The 25,640-nt window shown below is 42.5% G+C and overlaps 2 protein-coding genes across 2 annotated transcripts; both read left to right on the top strand.

The window, feature by feature from the left end:
• The first annotated feature begins 10,598 nt into the window (after window positions 1-10,598).
• On the top strand, window positions 10,599-11,713 carry LOC133795225 (uncharacterized). Its single transcript, XM_062232681.1, has 2 exons — window positions 10,599-11,045; window positions 11,351-11,713. Exons 1-2 carry the CDS (start codon window positions 10,599-10,601, stop codon window positions 11,711-11,713), a joined length of 810 nt encoding a protein of 269 aa, XP_062088665.1.
• Window positions 11,714-14,109: 2,396 nt separating this feature from the next.
• Window positions 14,110-17,793, top strand: LOC133796620 (CRS2-associated factor 1, mitochondrial). Its single transcript, XM_062234219.1, has 5 exons — window positions 14,110-14,770; window positions 15,332-15,459; window positions 16,093-16,318; window positions 16,404-16,531; window positions 17,209-17,793. Exons 1-5 carry the CDS (start codon window positions 14,209-14,211, stop codon window positions 17,395-17,397), a joined length of 1,233 nt encoding a protein of 410 aa, XP_062090203.1. The 5' UTR covers window positions 14,110-14,208; the 3' UTR covers window positions 17,398-17,793.
• Window positions 17,794-25,640: the final 7,847 nt, after the last annotated feature.

The raw sequence follows: 25,640 nt of genomic DNA, 5'->3' as shown, positions 1-25,640 counted from the left end.
AAAAATCGTTATAAATCCTTATTTGTTAATCGTCTTATTAGTTTTAAATTTCAAAATCCCCTTTTCCTTTTAACTTTGTTAAAATTTGTGAATAATAAATTGAATATAGTTCCCTTGGGTTCGACCTCTATTTGCCATTGTACTAAATTAATTGGTGATAGTGTAATCAAAATCTTTATTAAATTTGGTACGCCATACGACACGCATCAGAGCTCGGTAAACCTTCTATTCCGGTCCACGCTGGAGAAGATGGGTTTGACTATCGCCGAACTGAAGGCGACCTCCATGATGCTGTATGGTTTCTCGGGAGAAGGATCAGTGGCTATAGGGACGATTGAGCTGGTGATCACCTTAGGAGACGGACCTCGGACAGTCTCAAAACTCCTCGAGTTTGTGGTCGTCGATTGTCCCGCTGCATACAATGCCATTTTGGGCCGACCTACACTTATAGCTTTTGAAGCCGTCACCTCTGTTCGCCACCCCGTGCTGAAATTCCCTTCTTCCACGGGGATATGCACGGTCCGTGGCGATCAGCTTGCTGCCAGGGAATGCTATAGCATTTCCATGAAGGGAAAATCGAAACCCGGGCAGCTGACGATGGCCATCCAAGGTGGAGAAGAGGAATCTCAGGAACCTTTTCCTAATCCTGAGATTGAAAAACCTCAGAGCGCCGAGGGGGAAGGTATCATCCTAAGTGAGGATATTGACCCCCGAATAGGCGAGGACAAGTCCGAGCTCCAGGCTATTGAAGAGCTCGAGGAAGTAAATATCGATCCACAAAATCCTTCACGGATGGTTAAGCTTGGGAAAAACCTCTGTGGTAAGAGAAAGGCGGAGCTGATCAAATTTCTGCAAGATAACCTGGATGTGTTTTCATGGTCACACGAGGACATGGTGGGAATCAATCCAAATGTCATCATGCACACCCTTCATTTGGATAAGAGCGTTCCTGCAAAGTCCCAGAAACAGAGGCGCTTGGGAACAACTCGAGCTGAGGCCTTAGAAGAAGAAGTAGCCCGACTTAAGAAATGTGGCTTTATTCGTGAAGCCAAGTTTCCGGTTTGGGTCGCCAACCCCGTTCTGGTCCCGAAGCCCAACGGGAAATGGCGGACCTGCATCGACTTCTCCGACCTGAATAAAGCTTGCCCCAAAGGTTGTTTTCCCTTACCAAGGATCGACCAATTGGTGGACGCCACGGTGGGACACGAGCTCATGTCCTTTATGGACGCGTACTCAGGTTATAATCAGATCGCCATGAACCCGGCGGACCAGGAGCACACCAGCTTCATGACCCCAACTAACGTCTATTGTTACAAGGTCATGCCGTTCAAACTGAAGAACGCTGGTGCTACATACCAGAGATTAGTGAATAGAATGTTTTCCAACCAGATCGGGAAGAACATGGAAGTGTACATTGATGACATGCTGGTCAAGTCAAAGACTGCCGATAACCATGTTTCCGACCTGGAAGAATGCTTCAAGATACTAAGAGAATACGGCATGAGGCTTAACCCTCAGAAGTGCACTTTCGGGTCACGTCTGGAAAATTCCTGGGTTTCATTGTCAACACTAGAGGAATTAAGGCGAACCCCGATAAGATCAGGTCGTTGCTCGAGCTTCCCTCACCCAGGTCGCGAAAGGACATTCAAGGCCTGACAGGAAGGGTGTCAGCCCTTAATCGGTTTATTTCAAAATCCACCGACAAGTGTCTGCCGTTCTACAACCTGCTCCGAGGAAATAAGAAATTTGAATGGACAGAGGAGTGCGAAAATGCCTTCCTCGACCTGAAGGCACATCTGGCCGAGTCGCCCGTATTGTCTAAACCAAAGGCAGGAGAGCCTCTTTTCCTCTACCTAGCTGTCACAGAGGATGAAGCTAGTGCCGTATTGGTCCGTGAAGAAGACCGGGTTCAGAAACCGGTCTACTACATCAGAAAGAGACTTCTCGGGGCCGAATCCCAATACCCGTTGATGGAAAAGTTGGCGTTCTGCCTTATCACGGCCTCCCGAAAGCTCAGGCCGTATTTCTAGTTCCACTCAATACACGTCATGACCGATCAACCTTTAAGGCAGGTTTTGCAAAAACCTAAAGCATCGAGATGCCTGTTGAAATGGGCTATCGAACTCAGTCAGTTCGAGATTTTGTACACCCCACGAACTGCTATAAAGAGTCAAGCCCTGGCCGATTTTGTGGCAGAGTGCACAGGATTCAGGGAGGATCCTGTGGAAGGGTCACCCCAGGTCACCTCGACCCAGGCGTCATGGAAGATCTTCGTGGATGGCTCATCCAATAAGAACGGCTCCGGGGCTGGAATCATTTTGATATCCCAGAAGGGCATAGATTCCACTCGGCTTTGAGATTCGGATTCAAGGCCTCCAACAACGAGGTCGAATACGAAGCTTTGCTGGCCGGGATAAGGATAGCCCAGGAGCTGAAGGCCAGCTCCGTTCAGTGCTTCAGTGATTCCTAGCTCGTGGTAAACCAGGTGCTAGGTGAGTATTAAGCACGAGGAGCCAAGATGGCTGCTTACCTGGCCTAGGTAAAAGTCGAACTGTCCGCGTTTGAACGAGGCTCAATCGAGCAGATACCTCGAGAGCAGAACGCCAATGCAGACGCCCTCGCCAAGCTCGCTACCTCCGGGGAGACAAAGGCTTTGGGGTTAGTACCGGTAGAGTTCCTGGAGAAACCAAGTATAGAAGAGGTCGGGGCGGAGGTCGAGATGATTGATGCCAGACCAACCTGGATAACCCCTCTCCTCGAGTATCTCACAAATGGAAAGTTACCTGAGGGGCGTAATGACGCACGGTAGGTACTGTATCAGGCTCCAAGGTATACGATAATAGATGGGGTGTTGTACCGACGTGGGCATTCCCTACCTCTCCTACGATGTGTTCTGCCAGGCGAAGCAAAGGCCATCCTGCAGGAAGTGCATGAAGGTTTTTGCGGGGATCACACTGGGGGGCAAAGCTTGGCCCTAAAAGTCTTAAGGCAAGGGTATTACTGGCCCACTCTATCAAAGGACTCGATCTCATACGTCAAGAAATGTGACAAGTGCCAGCGATTCGCCACGGTTGCCCGAGCTCCCTCAGTCGAGCTGAAGATGATCTCGTCCCCATGGCCATTTGCGGTCTGGAGAATCGACTTGGTTGGCGCCCTCCCTACTGGAAAGGGCGGGGTCCGCTACGCTGTGGTGGCCATCGACTACTTCACAAAGTGGGCTGAGGCAGAACCTTTGGCAACAATAACTTCCAAGAAAGTCCTCGACTTCGTGGTAAAGAGCATTATCTGCCGATTCAGGCTGCCCAAGAAAATCGTATCTGACAATGGGACTCAGTTCGATAGCGACCTCTTCACCGAATTTTGCGAAAGGTACGATATTGTGAAAAGCTTCTCATCCGTGGCCTATCCCCAGGCAAATGGCCAGGTCGAGGCTGTTAATAAGACGCTAAAGGCGAGCCTTAAGAATAGACTAGACGAAGCCAAGCGGGTCTGGCCAGAACAGCTCCCCTAGGTTCTGTGGGCATACCGGATCTCACATTGGACTCCTACGGGTCATACTCCTTTCTCCCTGACTTTTGGGAGTGAGGCAGTCCTCCCTGTCGAGATTAAGGTATCTTCGCATAGAGTCCAGGCATATGACCAGGACCGCAACCACGAACTATTTTGCACCTCCCTCGACCTGATTGATGAAAGATGAGAAGATTCGCAGCTTCAGCTCGCACATTACCAGCAGAAAATCACTCGTTATTTCAACTCAAAGGTCAAAAACGCGCCTTTAGCATTGGCGAACTGGTCCTCAAAAGAGTCTTCTTAGCCGGTAAGGATCCCAAATATGGAGTATTGGGACCGAACTAGGAAGGGCCATATCAAATCACCGAGGTCATTAAGGAAGGAACTTACAAATTAGCTCGACTCAATGGAGAAGCAGTCCCACGAACCTGGAACGCTATTCATTTGAAGAAATATTATCAGTAGCACCCTTGTAAGGCTTAAAGGCCACTTTTTTTTTAAGCAATGAGAATTAAATCTTTATTTATTATTGTGTATATTTGTGGATGTAATCTCAAGTAACCACGAAAGACCCTTTCCTAGTTACTTGGGGGGCATATGGTGCCTGGATATAACCAGGTCGCCTTAAAAGCTTAGAAGTTGATTCAAATTGATTGATCGTTGTTTTCCTTAAAAAACACGAGATATTGATAAAGGATTAACGCGAACTAAGTCCTATCCTGGATATAACCAGGTCGACCCTAAACTTAGAAGTTGATTCAAATTGATTAATCGATGTTTTTCTTAAAAAGCACAAGATATTAGTCAAGAATTAACATGAACTAAGTTTTCAAACTAACGTCCTAGACATAACCAGGCCATAAAACTTAGAAGTTGATTCAAACTAATTAATCGGTGTTTTTCTTAAAAAGCACAAGATATTAGTCAAGAATTAACACGAACTAAGTTTTCAAACTAACGTCCTGGACATAACCAGGTCATAAAACTTAGAAGTTGATTCAAATTGATTAATCGGTGTTTTTCTTAAAAAGCACAAGATATTATTCAAGAATTAACACGAACTAAGTTTTCAAACTAACGTCCTGGACATAACCAGGTCATAAAACTTAGAAGTTAATTCAAATTGATTGATCGTTGTTTTTCTTAAAAAGCACGAGATATCAATAAGAGGTTAACGCGAACTAAGTTTTTAATGCAATTTCCAGAGTGCAACCGGGACTTATCTTAGAAGTTGGGTCAAGATTGGTTAACATGTTTTTTTTTCTTTCTAAGAAAAGTATAAAATCATCAACATAGCACCAACAAAAAGAAAAATGTATAGAAGCAAAAATGGATAAAGCCAATTGTCTCGAGGTGGAAAAACCTCATACAAAAGTTACAAAAAAAATAAATAATAATAATGTGTTCAAAAAAGAAAAAGAAAGGCCCTAGGCTCCACCGGGCTGCTCCGTTGAGGTCGCCGTCTCGCCCTCTTGCTCGGCCGCTGTGGAGGTCTCCCCAATCTCAGAGGGCACTTCTTGCTGAAGACGAGCTTTAAACCCCTCCAGGAAGGGCTCCCAGACTTTCGCTCCTAGGAAGGAAAAGTCGCCGTCCGGGTTGAAGACCCAGCAGTGATATAGCATGTCCTCCATGGCGGAGCTGGAAGCCGCCTTATCCTTTTCCAAGGCGGCCTTAGCCTCCTTGGCCTCGGTTTTTGCAGAGTCCAACGTGGTCCGGGCAGCCTTGGCCTCCTCGAGTTTGGCAGTTACAGCGGCTAGGGCAGCCTTGTTAGCCTCGGCCCGCGCGGCCGCCAAGGCATCCTTAGTCTCCTGTTCCTGCTTTTGGGCAGCCTTCAGGGAGGCCAAGGTAGTCTGCTGGGTGGCCAAAACGTCCTGATGCTCGCCCCTCATGTCCTCGAGCCGAGCCTTGGACCTGGAAATGCTCCGGTGAAGAGTCAAGGCACCCTACAAGCAAAGAGGCAACTGCCTTAGAAAAAAAAATAAAGTAGAAAGAACGTGTGATGCATGATAACCAAAAGAGTACAAAATGTAAAGTCAGCTTACTGTTAGAGCCATTCCCAGTGAAGACTCCATCACGCTCTCCGGGCTCCTTGTTTCTATCGCCCGCAGGTCCCTTTCGGTGGCGCTGTAGTAGTGGTCGACGGTGTAGGTTGTCGTCTCGTACACCATCCCCCGAAAGGCGTCAGGAATTTTCTCCAGAGCCTGGGGGTCCACCGGAATGCGCACCTCGGGGGCTGCGGTTGCCAAAATCTCGGGCTCCGCCCCCATATCCCGAACAAAGGCGGGAGCTCGTGGAGGGGGCGGGGGCATCTTCTCCACTGCGGTAGGAGGTGGAGGTACCTTGGTCTGGGCAGCTGGGGTCTGGTCTTTCCCCTTTGCAGGGGACTTGGTTGGGGTCCCAGCGGCTTTCTTCGCCACCGGGAGCTTCTTCATTTTGGGCCCAGAGGCTCCAGCAGAAGAGTTCCCTCCGGTGAACATAGCACGCAGGTCTTTGTTCCCGGGCTGAGACATTTCCTCTGGCAAAACAAAGACAACATTAGTATGCAAGTAAGCATTTATGCAAGAACACAAATAAAAAAGAAGAAGGTGGAACTCAAGTATATATATTGAAAGGGATCCTACCCCCCGAGCTAGAAGAGGAATCTATGGTCACGACCATCGGCCCTGGAGCTCCTGCGGGGGAATCTAAGACAATGACCTTGCGAGCTGGAACAGGTTCTGGGTTCGAATCTGGTTCGCGACTAGACTATTCTACATACTGCCTAAGACTCGGAGCTACAGTGCCCTCCCGAAGCGAGGGCCACGACCGGAGATTAGTCCCATACTCCTCAAAGAGGGCCGGCCTAGAGGCTAAGGTGTTGTCTACGACTACAGTACCCCTAGGGTGGCTACTCTCGTAATCCAGCACGAGCCGATCGACACACTGGAGTAGGGTTACGTCAAGGTCGGGGTTGTTTCGATGGCATTGGACGGGCTGGTTGGGATTAAACCTAGCTAACCGAGGATCGGCGGTGGCCCTATCTAAGCCCCTAAACATGTAAGGATTACCTTGCCCAGAGGGACCTGCGGCTGCTCCGGACCGGATCCTCTCCTCGTCCATTCTTTGGGCGACCTCCAGCGCCCGCTTCCTCCTTATGAGGGGCACCTCGTCCTCATCCTCTCCTTCCCCCGCGGCCTCCTCCTCGGGGATGGGCCTCATCTCGCGAGCTGGGGGAAGCCCCCGGGGTCTCCTCAGGGCCAAATTCTGGCCTGGAGAGATCAGTTTGCATGCCAACATCGTCTCGTTGTCACGAGCTAGCGATAGTCCTTTTCACTGGGGGCAAACCCGCCAGTGTCTCGTACTGACTCCCGAGGATCACAGACTTGTCTATCCTCGCGAAAATGGCTGCAGAATTGTTCTAAGTCAGAAACTGATAAAGGGAAGCTAACCAATACTTAACTTACGAGCTAAGAGTAAAAGGCACTTACGAGGACGGTTGAAGTAATGAAGTTCGCAGTTGCGAAACCCCTTGGACATAAAGAACTGGTCTTTGAAGTCGTTGGGGTGGCAGGGCAGCTCGATGACCACAACCGTGTTTGGAAAGCGGGTCAAGTAGTAGAACCCATCGCCTCGCTCCCGCTGCTCCGGGCTGGCCTTGAGGCAGAAAAAATACAAGATATCCGCCGGAGTGGGGACCTCCCATTCCTGTTTCAGGAACAGATATCTCAACCCTGCCAACAAATGGTAGGAGTTGGGGGGGAGCTGGAAAGGAGCCAACTTCACGTAATTGAGGAAGTCAGCGAAGTACTGGTCCAGCGGGAGGAAGGCCCCAGCCTTGAAGTGCTCGTCACTCCAAGCCGCATACTCCTCGTCGAGCGGTGCGCAGCTCCGCTCACCTTCTGCGGGAGGTCAGGCGATCAGGGCGCCCCTCCCCAGCTCGATGTTGTGGGAAAGGAATATTTTATTCACTTTCCCCTGGTCAGTGATCTTCGAGATGATCCTCTCGACCTCAAAGAAAGCATCGGGCGCCACCTCGAGCTCCTGTTCCACGGCCGGCCCGAAGACGGGGATTGGGGAGTCTGTCATCACCTCCTTTCCTTTGGATTGTTGGGAGGACGAGCTACCTGCGATCCTCTTAGGAGCGTTCTTCTTGGGTCCCATCTGGTCGCTTAGTGAACAAAAGAAGAAATTTTAGAAAGGGTGACCTAAACATAAAGGAGAATCTAAAGAGAAGTGTTTCCTTTGCACGGGCTGAGGTAATCTCAGCCCGTGGAGAGTGAGACCACGCGGTTCTATGAACACGCGCCTGTGCTCCCAACAGATCCCCGATTACTCGGAATTCGTGTGGCAGGAGGGTCAGGGTAAAAGTTTGCCTTGGAAGGAAAGTTTCAGTAGGCAAGAGGTGCAAAACTGCCTGTGAAGTGTGTCCCCTAAGCTACCCGGTTTTGCACCCAAAGTGCTGGATATTTTAAACAAGCATACCAAAAATCCTACCCAGAAGATTTCCCCAGAAAACGCACCCTATGAACTAGGGGTGCACACGGGTCGGATTTTCGGGTTTCGGGTTCATCGGGTTCGGGTTTTGCGGGTTTCGGGTTACGAAAAATGGTACTGAAACTGATCCGAAATTTTCGGATTTTTTCGGGTTCGGGTTTAGTCGGGTTCGGGTTCGGGTGTAATTTCGGGTTTGATGGGCCATTTCTGATTTTGGGCCGAAAAGCTTGGATTTTTCAGATACCATGCCCCCTGAACCCCCTGCCTATCCTAACATATATATATATATTATATACATATATATATTAACCGAACCCCCTGCCTATCCTAACATATATATATATATTATATATATACATATATATACTAAATGTAAATCTGTATTATGTAATGTATAGCTGTGCTTACCGGACCGAGGCGTGTTGCGCCGCTGGTGGTGGCCGGTGGTGCCGCCGCGTGAGAGCTGAGGGTGAGGGAGGCTCCGGGCTCGTCTCGAAGGGTTGGGTCAGCGGCAGGCAAGGCAGTGGCACTCGGCTCGGCTTCTCTTCTCCTCTGCTCCTTGCTGTTGCTGCCGTGCTGAAGCTTGAACTAAGAGGGAGGCTCAGCTCAGGCCTCAGGCTGCCGTGCTTGATGATGGTGGCTTGAATCGAAGGAGGGACGAGGGAGAGGCTGGGGCTGGGCTGCCGCTTGACTGAAAATGAAGGAGAAGAACAAAAAAAAAGGGGGTCGGGTATAAAGTTTAGGGTTAAATTCTTTCAGATTTTGATTTTATTTATTTCGATTTTATTTTTTTAAAAAATTCAGTCGGGTTTCGGGTTACACCCGAACCCGACAGTACATATATTGCAAACCCGAATCCGACCCAATTTTTTCGGGTTCGGGTCGGGTTAAACCCGATTTTGTCGGTTTTTTCGAAAAAATGGGTTCTCCGGGTTCGGGTCGGGCGGGTTTTGCGGGTTAAATGTGCACCCCTACTATGAACCATGCTCCTAAATGGTTTTCTTCTACAATCGATGCCCTAAAATAAAAACCTACACCCCTCATACCCACAAAAAACCAGCAGAATATTGCATGCAGCTACAGTAACTATTTACCTAGGCTACAGTAAAAAGAATATTTAAAACATGCACAGTCAGAGAACTTACGAAATGTTTTGCTGTGAGGGGGATGAAGGGGTCGTCTGGGTTGGGGCTTTGCCGGAATGACTGGTTCCAAGACCTCAAAGGGGTCCTTTCACCTGATCTTCTGGACTGTTGGGAATGGTAACCGGGAGAGAAAGAGGGTTTTTTGAGGGAGAGAAGAGAGAAGATGGGAAATTTAGAAAATTTTCAAATAAACGAGTGGCCCATGCGTAAGGTGGCCACCCCTTTTATATACGTGAAAGGCCATGTGAGGAGGGCCGTTGGATTGCCCTCATATGGGATCCGAGGCTCTCCACTCGAAAGGCGAAAAGACGGCTAGGGATAGGCTAGGCCATTTAATGCGGTTCTCGGAAGACGTACCGTCACCAACCACAATGCTCCACGTATTCGACGCCTGCGTAATAGGTGGAATATGGAGAGTCCATGGAGAAGCCTAAAAGCCCCCACTGTGGCCCCAGATGGTGTCGTGTGCCACGAGCAGAGGCTTGGGGGGCACATGTACGCCCTGATTTTCCACAGGCTATTAGCGAGCTGAGATATGGCCTAATTATATCTCAGCCACGTGGATACCACATGACCGGAGCTGTTGTCGTCAGGTCCTACTTCTTTAGCTCGAGGTAACCAAAGGTTTACCTCGAGATTATTTAAGGACTGAGTCAGGAAAATAAAGACCGCAGGTCAAGAAGGCGTCCAGCTCGAGGCACGAGCTAGAGTTGGGAAGTTGTGACCCTTTATAAAGTCAACCACGCAATGTAAACGTGCATATATCAGACATCACGTGTCTGATATATCCCTGAATTCTCGGACACGCCGCATGAACGTGCGTGTTCAGGCACCCACGACTGGGTTGGGCCGTGCGACCCATTATCCCCCTTACCTATTGATTAGACCACACTTCATTTGTCAGGTTTTAGGAATTAATCATGAATGTCACAGAAGTGACATGATGGGTCAGAAGGTCATGGGATGACCCCCCCTTACCAACTCCCAGGTGCCCTCTCCTATAAATATGGAGACCCTGGGAGTTGCAAAGGGTTGGATTTTATTGTGTAACGAAATACCTTGTAAAAGAATACCAGAAGCATAGCAATAATATTGGCTGGTGGAGTAGAATGATTTTAACCTTTGAACCACCTAGAAAAACGTAATTGTGTCATCAGTCCACTTAAAGATCATTCATCTGTTTCGGTTCATGATTAAGCACTAATCTCTTTCTCTTATTTTCTTAATTACCTGTTGGCGAAGAACCGCGTCAACATCTATAAATACCAAATTTCAATCTTCCTTTTACTCAACTCTCCATTCAATCCTTCATTTACTCTCTCATTCATCTTTCATTCCCAAATATCATATACTCTAAGTTCGACAATGGATTCGCCAAATTCTCCGAATCCATACAACAATATGAGTCTAAAGGATATCATAATTGCAGAGTGTACTAACGATCATGATGATTAATATTTCAAAGCGCTCATGGATGGGGGTAGCTCAACAAGACAAGGAAGAAAGAGAGCCCACATTGATAGGGGTCATGTAGAAGGACACCAACGTTTATTTGATGAATACTTTTCTGATGAACCAGTGTATACAGAATATCAATTTCGAAGAAGATTTAGAATGCGTAGACACGTATTCCTACGCATAGTGCAAGCTCTAGAAAATCATTCGGAGTATTTCTATATGAGGTTTAATGCAGTCGGTAGAAGGGGGCTTTCGCCATTACAGAAATGCACCGCTGCTATGCGAATGTTGGCATATGGAGCACCTGCCGATTATGTTGATGAGTATGTTCGAATTAGTGAAACCACTGCTATTGAATGTCTAGTCAATTTCGTTTGGGGAGTGAATGATATTTTTGGGACCGAATATTTAAGAAGGCCCAATGCTGGGGACATTCGTCACTTACTTCAAATGGGGGAGGTGCGTGGTTTTCCAAGCATGTTGAGAAGCATTGATTGTATGCACTGGGAATGGAAAAAATTGCCCAGTTGCATGGAAAGGCCAATTCACGCGAGGTGATCACGACAGACCAACAATCATGCTCAAAGTAGTTGCGTCACAAGATCTTTGGATATGACATGCATTTTTTGGTGTTCTAGGATCCAAAAATGATCTCAACGTGTTAAATCAATCCCCATTATTCACCGATATCTTACAAGGGCAAGCTTCAAGAGTTTAGTTTACAATAAATGGCACACAATACAACAAAGGGTACTATTTAGCAGATGGTGTCTATCCAGAGTGGGGTACATTTGTTAAAACTATCCCACTGCCTCAAGGAGAGAAAAGAAAATTATTTGCTCGATGCCAAGAAGCAGTACACAAAGATGTTGAGCGAGCATTCAGAGTACTTCAATCTCGTTTTCCTATTGTACGAGGACCAACATGTGTTTTGGCAAAGAGATGTTCTCAAAGATATTATGTATGCATGCATCATATTGCACAACATTATTGTCGATGATGAAATAAATGCATATAAGAGTTTGTTTGATTTTAATTATGATGACGACTCCGCCGACACCCTAATGGTTGAAGTATTGCATAAACCTATTTCTGACTTCCCGACAATGCTTCAAAGAAATGCTTAAATTCGTGATAGAAACATTCATCGCAATCTTCAGGCAGACTTGGTAGAGCACATATGGTCAAAATTTGGAAATCATTTTAATTAGTATTTTTTTAATTATGTTAGATTGATTATTTATGATTATGTCATTTTATAAGCTGTTTAAAATTTCGTCTAATTTAAATTTTATGTAATATTTATTTATATTAATATATGGATTTAAAAAATTTAGTATGATAATATTTATAATTATAAAATAATATATTAAATAAAAATGTGTGTGACTATAATTTACAACTTTGTAAGAGACTTAGCATTAAATTATTTTTATGAAAAAAATTAATAAAAGTAGTGTGGATTAGAAAGGGGAAATTTTAATATGTATGCTTGATAAAAGTTATAATTACAAAAAAATACTAGGCATATTAAAATTTACAAAATAATGCTAATTTTTTGCATATTACCCAAAATGCCCTTTTCACTTCTTCCTCATTCTCATTTCTCTCTTCTCTCTTCTCTCTTCTCTCTTCTCTCTTCCCTCTTCCCTCTCTCTCTCTTATTTCACTCTCTCTCACCTCACAACACCACCACCACACTAAATATTATATTTCGAACAGATTTTGACATGATTTTTAGGTTTTTTTTGCGATTTTTTTTCAGATCTGAAACTCTGAAATCTGCAAAAAATCGACATTGCTCGATGGTGGTTCGATGGTGCTCGATGCCAGCTCGATGAGACCTTCAAAATCATGATTTTTCATGAAAAAATGACTTTGCTCGATGGTGGTTCGATAGTAGTTCGATAGTGGCTCGATGGTGCTCGATGCCAGCTCGATGAGACCTTCAAAATCATGATTTTTCATGAAAAAATGACTTAGCTCGATGGTGGTTCAATGGTAGCTCGATAGTGGTTCGATAGTGCTCGATGGTGTTCGATGCAATTCTTGTAAGAGACATAATTTTTCACTCGGGTGTCCGTTTGGGGTGATTTTTTTTTTAATTTTGGGTATTTTTTCAAGATCTACACGTTTGACATGTTAATATGCACATTTGGGAAGTGTAACACTTGTAAAAAATAGAAAAGTGCAAACATACCTCATGTTTAAGACATCTTTTGGTATATTTTTAAGTTTTAAACTTCCCAAATGTGCATATTAACATGTCAAACGTGTAGATCTTGAAAAAATACCCAAAATCAAAAAAAGAAATCACCCCAAACGGACACCCGAGTGAAAAATTATGTCTCTTACAAAACTTGCATTGAGCACCATCGAGCCATTATCGAGCTACCATCGAACCACCATCGAGCTAAGTAATTTTTTTATGAAAATCTTGATCTTGAAGGCCCCAGCGAATGGTGGCTCGATGCCAGCTCGATGAGACCTTCAAAATCATGATTTTTCATGAAAAAATGACTTAGCTCGATGATGGTTCGATGGTAACTCGATAGTGGTTCGATAGTGCTCGATGGTGCTCGATGCAATTCTTGTAAGAGACATAATTTTTCACTCGGGTGTCCGTTTGGGGTGATTTTTTTTTTGATTTTGGGTATTTTTTCAAGATCTACACGTTTGACATATTAATATGCACATTTAGGAAGTTTAAAACTTAAAAATATACCAAAAGATGTCTTAACCATGAGGTATGTTTGCACTTTTGTATTTTTTTTACAAGTGTTACACTTCATAAATGTGCATATTAACATGTCAAACGTGTAGATTTTGAAAAAATACCCAAAATAAAAAAAAAATCACCCCAAACGGACACCCGAGTGAAAAATTATGTCTCTTACAAGAATTGCATCGAGCACCATCGAGTACTATCGAACTACTATCGAGCTACCATCGAACCATCATCGAGCTAAGTCATTTTTTCATGAAAAATCATGATTTTGAAGGTCTCATCGAGCTGGCATCGAGCACCATCGAGCCACTATCGAACTACTATCGAACCACCATCGAGCAAAGTCATTTTTTCATGAAAAATCATGATTTTGAAGGTCTCATCGAGCTGGCATCGAGCACCATCGAACCACCATCGAGCAATGTCGATTTTTTGCAGATTTCAGAGTTTTAGATCTGAAAAAAATCGCAAAAAAAACCCAAAAATCATGTCCAAATCTGTTCGAAATATAATATTTAGTGTGGTGGTGGTGTTGTGAGGTGAGAGAGAGTGAAATAAGAGAGAGAGAGAGGGAAGAGAGAAGAGAGAAGAGAGAAATGAGAAATGAGAATGAGGAAGAAGTGAAAATGATATTTTGGATAATGTGCAAAAAATTAGCATTATTTTGTAAATTTTAATATATCTAGTATTTTTTTGTAATTATAACTCTTATCAAGCATACATATTAAAATTTTCCTAGGAAAGAAGATAAAAAATTATATTTTAAGATGATCGGTAGAAATTAAACAACTGACCCTGTACTATTGGAGCTGCTATTAGGCAACCATATACCACACCCTCACTCTCTCCGGAAACTCGCAGAGACTAGCCCTAGTCATCAGCTAAAACTCTCAAATGTTCCTCGCTAAGCTCTCCCGCCAAAATCAATCTCCAATCGCGCTTGCATTCACGTGCTACACGCGCCACCTCTCTTCTTCCAATCTCTACGATCACTACTCCTTCAAACCCCCACCCTCGCTCGTTCCAGAACCCCAGAACATTGACCCCCACCCTAACACCAGGACCAATTATCTCAAGAAAAAGAAGAAACCCCAGTATCGGCCACCTTCCTCGCTTGACCGTACGGGCTTGAAACCCATTCATTCAGAGCTTCCGTTCGATTTCAGGTATAGTTACACGGAAACCAGCCCAACTGTACGGCCCATTGGCCTAAGGGAACCGAAGTACTCGCCGTTTGGGCCCGGCAGGGTTGACCGTGAATGGACCGGGGTTTGTGCTCCAGCGTTGGACCCGAAGGTCAGGTCCGTGGAGGGAGCGGAGGAGGAGGACCCGAAGTTGGAGAAAAAGAGGAAGGAGACGAGAAATAGAATTCAGGGTGACCCGCTCACTGGGGCAGAGAGGAAGATTTTGGTGGAGAAGTGTCAGAGGCACAAAACCAAGCGTCAAATCAATCTGGGTATGAACCCTTTTGGAATTTGTTTTATGATTCGCTGAATATAATGTGGAACTTTCTTGTTCTTTGTTAGTTTTAGATGTGGGTTCATGGTTTTTAACAATTTTCATTTGAGAACAACATTTTAAAGCTTACAATGTGTTTGGTAGCTGGGTTGTTTGAATTTTATTGCTACGGCATTTAATAGGCATAACAAGAGATGACAGGGTCTGTCTGGATGGCCAAATATAGCTTCTTGCTTTTGATGTTACTCGCACGGTGAAAAAAGAGCGATTGCTGGTGCTTCCTAATCTCATGTTTAAGCAAAAGCTCGAAGACCCTTGTATTTTGGAAATAGTAATCTAGTTACTTTCATTGAGATTGCGTATTGGCATTGCTAATTAATATCACGTCTTAATCTTGCATTGTAATTTTCAGCTATTCTGTAGTTCTATCACGTGGCTTCTACATTCCCATAATTGAGTTAACATATAGTAGTAAAAAGATTGTATGTTGTTTCTTTTCCCCTTTTTACTTATTTATTTATTTCTGTCTCCATTGTTTAGCTTTCTGCTATTTTTGTAGGAAGAGATGGTTTAACTCATAATATGCTGAATGACATACACAATCATTGGAAACATGCTGAAGCAGTGAGGATAAAATGTCTAGGTGTTCCAACTGTTGATATGAAAAATGTGTGCACCCAGCTTGAGGTACATTAATTACTTTTTATCATATCACCATTCCAGCAACTTAAAACACCTTGGAAGTAGTTTGATTCAAATCCCTGTTTTCCTTCACAAAACCTCATCAACTTTTTGTGCGTACTGCTAGCCTAACTCTTATTTTGCCTTTACCATTTATCAAAACTTTAAGTTTGTCTTTAAAAAGAAAACATTTCGTTGATTTTACTGAATGGATATGTGATTGCTAGTTTTGTAATGTCATAGGGTGTCGAGTTGCGAATTTATTTTTGTGCTTTTTTCTTCTCAACAATTCTACTTGCAAGCTCAGTGGAAATTGTTTACTGCTATATTGTTATTCTCATTGTGGTCATAGGCGTATCCACTAAGTGCTACATATCTCCCCACACCACAAAGAGGAGGTCCCAAGTTTGAATCCCCCTCCCAATGTAAAAATATTGTTATTCTCACCCAGAATTCATTACAGATTTCCTAAAAGCATCTCTTGTTTATCTGATGCACAGCATGTTAGCACCTGCTAACATATATTGTTGTGTTTCTGTCTGCATTTTCTTCTTGTTAATACTATTATGTTAAAGATCTTTATATTATTCCTCGTCTCTTGGAGAAGTTCTAAATAATATTTTCATGTTTTTGTTACAGGACAAAACTTTTGGAAAAATTATCCACAAACAGGGTGGTCTTCTTATGTTGTACAGAGGCAGGAACTATAATCCTAAAAAAAGGCCTGTAATTCCATTAATGTTGTGGAGACCTCATGAGCCCGTATATCCAAGGCTGATCAAAACTACAATTGATGGCTTAAGCATAGAGGAAACAAAGGAAATGAGAAAGAGAGGATTAGCTGTTCCAGTTTTAACAAAACTTGGTATTTTCCTTTTCTGTTTTGTGGTTTTCAGAGGTTGGTATGGTATAGTGTTTGTGGTCACTAATGGAACCAATTGAAATTGCAGCCAAGAACGGTTACTATGGTAGTCTGGTACCAATGGTCAGAGATGCTTTTATCTTTGCTGATTTGGTTCGGATCGATTGCCAAGGTCTTGAGAGGAGTGATTACAAAAAAATAGGCTGCAAACTAAGGGTAAATTGCATCCTTTAATTAACATGCCTTTCGCATAAAGACTTGCATGTTGTCTTTACATAATTTCAATGCTATCTTTATATGATTTCAACCCTTGTTTGTTTCTAACCTTCATATAGAAGTCGCTTGTAGGATTAAGATAAAACAAGGTGATTTAATTCCCACTTTCCATTTTGTTTATGGAATACTGAACTGCCTAATCCACTCATATGTCTGTATTTGTGAATTATCTTTCTTTTTTTATTCATTAATTTGTAAATGGAAACACTGCTTTCATTTATTTTAGAAGTACGAAAAACATAAAAAAGAGTAAAATTGGTGCTGCCTGTCAACAGCAAAATGCTGTCCTGTGATTTATTTCCACTGCTGCGTCCCTTGCCATTGTTTCGAGCGTATTCATATTTCTAACTGTACCCGGGTGTCATAACTTTGCTTTCCATTTTTCATCCCAATTCATTTGTTAAAGATTTGTAAGAAGGAAGTTACATGTTAGAGATAAGCATGATGGCGCACTTGCTCCTAGTCTTCATTTTAGTTAAAACTCTGATCTAAGATTTTTATTTAATGAATTTAGTCATTTACATTATTGTGGAAATGGGCCACTATACTTTACGGTGCTCTCTCTCATACTGTTTTATATCTTGAGTTTTTTTTTATTTAATTCGATATTGTTGCAGGATCTGGTGCCTTGCATACCAGTAACATTTGATAAGGAGCAGATTGTGGTTTGGAGGGGAAGGGACTATAAGCCTCCAGAGGATGGATACTTTGCTACAGATCAGGAATCAGCAGATGACTTAAATATGATTTCTGCTGCAGATGAACATGAAAGCGATGTAGATAACAATGGCAGCCAGCCAAGCTGATTATAATTCGTTCCTTTTTTGATGAGTTTTGGGTTATTGCATTTTCAGCCAGTTTCTACCCGAAAAAGAAGAGAAAATGTGTGTTTTTGGAGGTTTGGCAATACAAAATATCCACAAAATGAAAATATGATGCATCTTTGGTTTGTGGATGTCATTACCAGGAGATCATCCAATTAAGCAGAGCAAGAAGAGTTTCACAAAGTGGAGACTTTGTAAAAGGCAAAGCCAATTGTTGTATAGATTAGATTCTTTTGGCAGATACGATTGCCAACAATTTTGGAGAAAAGAGTATGGTGTGATATCTTCCTTAGGTTACACCCATTGTAAGAGTTGGCCTCTTCTAATTAGCTTCAACCAGATGAAAAGAGGTATATATATATCTTTCCCTTTCTAAAATGGCTTTGTTGCTTTGGCGCTCACTGGGCCTATAGCCCATCAAGGTAGTTGAATTGAGTCCCGTTCGGCAAAGCATTTGTAGGGCCATTTATGAGACTAACTTCTTTTTCATATGACATTATACAAAAACAACTAATTATACAAAACATCCTTAGATTCAATTCAAGTTATGAAGTTACGCTAACTTGCTCTGCCGTCAAATTGTAACTAAAGTAGAAAGGGATTGATCAAACATTAAAAAAAAAGGGGGGGCAGTGTCCTCTCATGTGCATACCATGTGATAGTCAAGCATGTGACAGATGCCACCTATCCCGATCTCAGTATAATATACTAATAATAATAAATACAGAAAATAAAACAAACCACCATCATCATCATTAGCTGGTTAAACACTGAAGAAAGAGCTGTCTAATGTCAAAATTGCATTGCTTGTATATATATATATATAAATTTATATTCATAGGTAAGATCTCCCAAAGCTTACCTAAAAAAAAATTATCCCCAATCTTTTCTTAGAATCTCAACCATTTAATATTTTATTGAAGAATCTTTAAAATTTTAATTAATATCACACACGATAACAGAGTCCGAATCAGGATTCACAATGAGACTAGGCTATTTATATATATATTTTTAATTTAGGAGGGACTGAAATTCTATTTTTCTTAACAAAAATAATAATATAATTAAAAATTGAGAGGGCTTAAGCCCCAAACAATAAGCGCATGTGGCTCCGTCATGAGACGAGATGATGAGAATTATAGCGCGGAGGAGTACATGTCTCACGGCCCACGCTTTATTATTGTAATAAAAGTAGAAAAGGAAACAATACAATATAAGGGTAATCTAATCAAACTTTCTTTTACTGAAATGGGACCCATTTGTGTCCACTTATGTTTGATGCACCTCCTTATCTTTTATAATATATATTATCTCATATTTTTTCCCCCTCAAATAAAAAGTAAATAAACAAAAAGTTAAATGTATAAAAGTGAGGCTTTGTGATCCACTCATCATACTCCCTATCGCATTCTTAAAGGATCCTCTTCTTCTCGTCTCTACATACTTTGGCAGTTTTGCCGACTCAAACGTTGAATTGATAGACCATATTTGAGGGTCTCTTATCCTAACTCCCTTAAATTAAATCAATATAATTATTATGTAATCACTTTTTTTTCCAACGGAATATTAATATATCAAGGAATTTAACACTATTTTAGTTTCAATGACAAGGATTTGTATAATAGGTCTTAAAACCCTTCTCAAAAGTCAATTGGATTCCCATCACCCTAATAAATGATTCCAATAGTGTGCAACGGAATAGTTAAGTGAATATATATATATATATATATATTGGTAAGGTGTCATTCAATTTATATAAATTAATAACTATAAATGTTATGTTGAGAAATGCTCAGTGCCAAGAACAACACAAACAAAAACAGAGAGAGATCACAGCATTAAAACTTGATCTCAAAATATGTAAATCAAGACAAATATATGGACAAACTTAAACAAACATAAAACAGTAAAGAAGAGTAGAGATTACGTGGTTCGAACAAGGATAACAAAGTGTTATCTTGCCTACTCCACGGCCAGAAACAGCCCTTAGGGCCTTGAGAACTTTATTCCAGAATTAACCAAGATATTACACCAAAACTGAATCTGTCTTTGACAGATTTGAATACACAAAAGAAGATGTGCTTCTATTACAAAAGCTCACATGGGAGGATTAGATCAGACACACTAATCTCTCCTTACAACCCTCAAAGTTTCTCTCTCAAAACTTTTCTTCTCTCTAAACAGTGGTGTTTTTGCTCTCTCTAAACTTGGTTGTTGCTCACGTCTGTCTTGATAAGAAAATAGGAAGCTATTTATAGACATAGCTTAAGTTTTGATGTCCAAGACTGTCATAACAGAATGTTAGTTAATTCTGTTATGACACTATCCACAAAGTCATGACCGAGCTAGGAATAAGGTGAGCTCATAAACGGATTAGTCAAAATGTGAAGCCAAACACAACAATCATCCACCTTGGCTTTACATTTGAGTGATGAGACCCTGTTGAGAAAGGGACTGTTCTGGTCTTGCAGTGCTCAGTAGCTGAGTATGTTCAGCAAGTTCAGACATAGCCTGAACTTTGCTAAAGGAACATACTTGGTTAACATGTCTGCAGGATTCTCCTTGGTTCCAATCTTTCTGACTTGTACCTCTCCCTTTGCAATCACATCTCTAATGAAATGTAGCTTAATATCTATATGCTTTGACATTTCATGGAACATAGGATTCTTCATTAAATGTAGTGCACTTTGGTTGTCACAATGCACTACTATGTCTTTTGAGTTGAAACCCAATTCTGTTGTGAACCCTTTTAGCCATATTGCATCTTTGATTGCCTCTGTTGCAGCCATGTACTCAGCTTCTGTTGAGGACAGGGCAACTACCTTTTGAAGGTTGGATTTCCAACTAACACATCCACCTAAGACTATGAATGCATACCCTATTATTGACCTTCTAGTGTCAATACTTCCTGCATAATCGGAGTCTACAAATCCTGAGACTTCAGTGCCTTGAAAGCTGTTGTCATTGTTGTATTCTAGTCCAAGATCCATTGTACCTTTAAGGTACCTTAGTATCCACTTTACAGCAGACCAGTGTTCATTTCCTGGATCTGAAATGAACCTACTGACCATGCTAATCCATAAGCAAGGTCAGGCCTTGTACATACCATTCAATACATCAAACTTCCCACACATGAGGCATATGGAACTGTGTCCATTTGAGCTTTGTCCTCTTCTGTCTTTGGGGCCTGAGATTGTGAAAGTTTGAAGTGAGGAGCTAGGGGCGTGGTAACTGGTTTTGATTCACTCATGCAGAATTTATCCAATACTTTCTGTATGTAGTCTCTTTGAGACAAGGTGATTCTGGTAGGTCTTTCTCTTCTGATATCAATCCCAAGTATTCTCTTTGCCTCCCCCATATCTTTCATTTCGAATTCTGTACTGAGTTGTTGCTTGAGCTTGTCAATCTTTTGTCTTTCCTTTCCAATGATGAGAATATCATCAACATATAATAGTAACCAGATTGGTACACTATTACAGTAAACACAAGGATCATTGCTGCTCCTTGTAAAACCAGTTTCTGTCATGAACTCATGAAATCTTAGATTCCATTGCCTAGGAGCTTGTTTGAGTCCATACAAGGATTTCAGTAGTAGGCATGCTTGATTTGGCTTGTTACTTTCGAATCCATCTGGTTCAGCCATATAGATCTCTTCTTCAAGCTTTCCATGTAAGAAAGCTGTCTTAACATCCATTTGGTCCATTTCCAAATCAAAATTTGCTACCTTTGCCATCATGATTCTGATTGAGGATTGCTTTACCACTGGAGAGAATATGTCATTGAAGTCAATTCCCTCTCTTTGATTGAAACCCTTAGCTACTAGCCTTGCCTTGTACCTAATCTTTTCACCTGGTAGACCTTCCTTTTCCTTAAAGATCCATTTGCATCCAATTAGTTTCTGTCCAGGTGGTTTAGGTACAGTTACCCATGTCTTGTTCTTCTTGAGCGATGCCATCTCCTCATCAATAACTGCAAGCCATTTCTTTCTGTCCTTGCAGTTAACAGCTTCTTGGTAGGTTCTGGGAACTGAACTCACCACTTCTTCTGCTGAGGCTAATGCAAAAGCGGTGCAGTCAGCAAAGCCGAACCTATCTGGTGGTTTTATAGCTCTTCTTTCTCTGTCTCTAACAAGCTGATATCCCTGTGATCCACCTTGATCTGTCTCTTCTTCATCTACTTGTTCAGGTTCAGTGTTCCCAACTTGATCCTCTTCAGGTGATTCTTCAAGTTGAACTTGGACATTCTCAGTGCTTTCTGTCTGAACATCATTCTCAGTATTGCTCTTTTTCATGGGCATTTCATTTTCATTGAAGACCACATCCCTGCTGATGATGCATTTTTTGAAACCTTCTTCTAAGCACCATAGCTTGTATCCTTTTACCCCATCAGGGTATCCAATGAAACAGCATTTCAATGCTCTCGGCTCTAACTTGTCTTGTCTTATGTGTGCATATGCTGTGCATCCAAAGACTCTCAGATGGTCAATTCCTGGTGCATGGCCTGTCCAAAACTCCTGTGGTGTCTTGAAATTTAGAGCTGTTGAAGGGCACCTGTTGATGAGATAACACGCTGTTTTTAAAGCTTCACCCCATAATTGTTTTCCTAACCCTGCAGCATTGAGCATACACCTCACTCTTTCAATAAGAGTCATGTTCATCCTCTCAGCTATGCCGTTTTGTTGAGGGGTTTTGATTACAGTATTGTGCCTTCTTATTCCCACTTCTCGGCAATACCTGTTGAACTCATCAGAACAAAACTCAAGACCATTGTCAGTTCTTAACATCTTGATTTTCTTATTGGTTTGATTCTCTATCAAAGTTTTCCAATTAACAAAGGTATCAAAAGAATCATTTTTGTTTTTGAGTAAGAAAACCCAAACTGTAACGCCCTGGCTACCCCAGAACAGTTACGGTGAACGGTGGACCGGAAATTTGACTCGTTACCTGAGTCCTTTGGTCAAAAACGTGCTCTAAGTGTAATTAACAGTTTAAGGTACAAAACCAATAAAAAGGAAATGAAGATTTTATTACAAACTGCTCTGCATAGCTAAACAAAATATTTACAAGTGGTTCTCAGTTCAAAATGGTCATTACAGTTTTAAATTTACAATCCCGCCGACCTAAGCGGCAAAAGTAGGGTAAACCCCCTAGTTCCTCTGAGAACACCTTGACCGTGGTGGTCAAGCGGCCGCATATGTACACACCACCACATCAGCTCTCCACTCAAGGCTAGGTGAGCTTTTCTTTCCCTTTACCTGCACCACATAGCACCCATGAGCCAAAGCCCAGCAAGAAAACATAACACTTCTCATAAACATTATCAAATGATTATCATTATAATCATACTGAACATAAAGCTTTCAACAAGCAAATGAACATCACATGATTTTAGCGGGAGAGTGGCTGCTAGGTAAGCCACTAGCCTCCAGGCTCTATTTTCTAGTGGGAGAGTGGCTGCTAGGTAAGCCACCAGCCTCCAAGCTCTGTTTGTTCATCGACCCTCAGAGTCGGTCAGGCATTAATGCTCCTTGAGTCATTCAATGCTAATAATCGATTAGATCTAATCTCTGTTGGCTTGCGTGAACCACGCTAAGTCCATCCTTGACTAATAAGTCAGCGCTAAGTGACTAGTGTCCAGTATCACCGCCGAACCTGACTAATAAGTCACAGCTTCACAGCTGACACTAACACCTTTGCCAATTCTGACTGACAAGTCAGTGCAACGTGACCAGTGCCCAGTACCACTGCCGAACCTGACTAATCAGTCACAGCTTCACAGTTGATACTAGCACCTTTGCCAAACCCGACTAATTAGTCAGTGCTATGCACAAGCGAACAACATATGCTAAGCATTCCATGTTCAATCCATGTCCATATTACACAATCAACATGCCTTACAAATATCCATGCATGTCACACTTGGGGTGCAGTTTTCTTACCTCTGGTTCGAGCAAGAACAAATAAAGGAGTGACCCTGAGAACGATCGACCTTTTGGTCCTTTATCGGTTACCTGGTCATAACCAAATTATGGAATTCCATCAACAAAATGAATAATAAAAGATTCCCAAACCAAAACCTAACATCCGGGACCTCAAACACTACTCAACCGGGTAGTAGGTTCATTCCCGAGGCCTTAGGCTTGAATCCCCATGCTAAAAAGCTCACTTTGGCCAAAAATGCCTTAAGGGCCGCGACCCTCCTTGGCCATGCCGCGGCCCGCCCCTCAAACAGAGGCGCCCAAACTCAGATTTCACCAAGGGCCGCGGCTCTCCCTGGCCATGCCGCGGCGCAACACCCAGTTCAGCCAAAACCCCTGTTTTTCTTCCTCTACGATTTCTCTTAGAACCAACCCTTCAAACCCAGTTTAAACACCACCCAAACCTCTTTCAAACACCCATTTAAACCTCCAAACATCACCCATAACTCTCCCCCATCATAACCCAAGTAAAACCCCACAAGAACTCCCCTTGATTCCAACTTTCCACACCAAATTCTAAAGCTGAAATCCTAAAACGAAAACAGAGCATACATGGAAATTAATGGCTAAAATCTTACCTCAAGTTCAGGTTATGGTGCTCTTCCACAGTGGAACACTCTCCCAAAGTATCAAGGCTTAGCTCCTAAGCTCAAATCCTCAACAAGATCTCAAAACTCACAAGGAAGATGGTGGAAGGTGAAGGTACGGGAAGGAGAAGATGGGAACTCTGTTTTGGGTTCTATTTCACAGCCATCTATACATCATATATATCCAAATCACAAATGACCATAATACCCCTAGGTCTTTAAAAGTTTCTAAGGCCAACTCAAGGGTAATTTTGACACTTTCCACCTACACCGTTAATGATGATTAACGCTTCCCAATTCCCGCTAATCTCAATATTCTCAAACACCAATACTTCACATCCCGTTACCCTTTAATCCCCGGTAACACTCTAAACATTAAAAGCACCCCGAGACTCACCCCGAGCCCCGAGCTTAAGCCCGTTATGACCAAACTGATGTTTAACATTCCTTGATCGTCTCATGCCAAATAGCTCGAACAAACCCACATCATAATGTGGTCTCAAGATATATCACCAACATGCATACAAATAATTAATTTAGCCTCAACGGGCCAAATTACCATCACACCCCTGTAATAAGAAATATGGACACATATGCATGCATTTCACATCATATCATATTATAATCAATATATACATGCATTTAATCAACTAATAGCATAATTAAGCAAGTATGGCCCTCCCGGCCTACTGTTCACGCCGTTAAACACAACGGAGAATTCGGGGCATTACACAAACCTTTCTGGTGTAGTCATCAACTATACTTAGAAAATAGCTTGCCCCACCTATGGTTTTGGTTCTGAAGGCACCCCAGAGATCTGAATGGAGGTAGTCCAATTTCTCTGCTGTTGTGTGCCTAGCCTTTGGGAATTTCAACCTGCAACTCTTGCCATAAACACAGTTTTCACAGAAATCTAATTTCTTACCAAGTTTACCTTTAAGTATGCCTTGTTTCTCAAGCTCATACAGTCCTCTCTCACTGACATGCCCAAATCTCATGTGCCATAGCTTGGTTTGATCCATGCTATCATTCTTGACAACTGTTGCGGCCTTTCCAGTGATTGTTTTACCATCTAGATAATAAATCCCATTTCTGAGATTGCCTTTCATCACAACTGTGGAATCCTTTAGTACTCTAAGTGAGCTATCAATCTTGATGCTGCAGCCTTTAAGAGTTAGTGCACCAATAGATAACAAATTTCTTTTGAGGTCAGGAACATACCTCACATCTCTAATGACTCTTTCTGATCCATCATGCATTTTGATCAGCACTGAGCCAATTCCTGCAATCTTGCAGGCCTTGTTATCTCCCAACAAGACTGAGCCATTGTCTTGATCCTTAAAGCTGCAAAAGAAATGTTTGTTAGGTGTCATATGAAAAGAACAACCTGAATCTAAAATCCACTCATCACTAGTGGCTTGACATGATGCAACTAAAGCATCTGCAGATTCATAACCATCAAGAACACAGCCAGCATCACCAGAATCCTTTTTCTTTTCCCTGTCAAGCTTTGCTTTGAGGGCCCTGCACTCATCTCTGAAATGACCTTCCTTCTTGCAATAATAGCATTGTTTTCCTGCCTTTGAATTTGTGCTGGAACTCGGTTTAGGTCTTTGACCACTGCTATTTCCCTTAGAGTGATTACCCTTACTGTTTGTCTT

Source organism: Humulus lupulus, chromosome 8 (genome assembly GCF_963169125.1).
Source record: "Humulus lupulus chromosome 8, drHumLupu1.1, whole genome shotgun sequence".
NCBI classification, from domain to species: Eukaryota; Viridiplantae; Streptophyta; class Magnoliopsida; order Rosales; family Cannabaceae; genus Humulus; species Humulus lupulus.
Note: the sequence above shows the minus strand (reverse complement) of the source record. Positions and strands in the feature narration are given on the sequence as shown.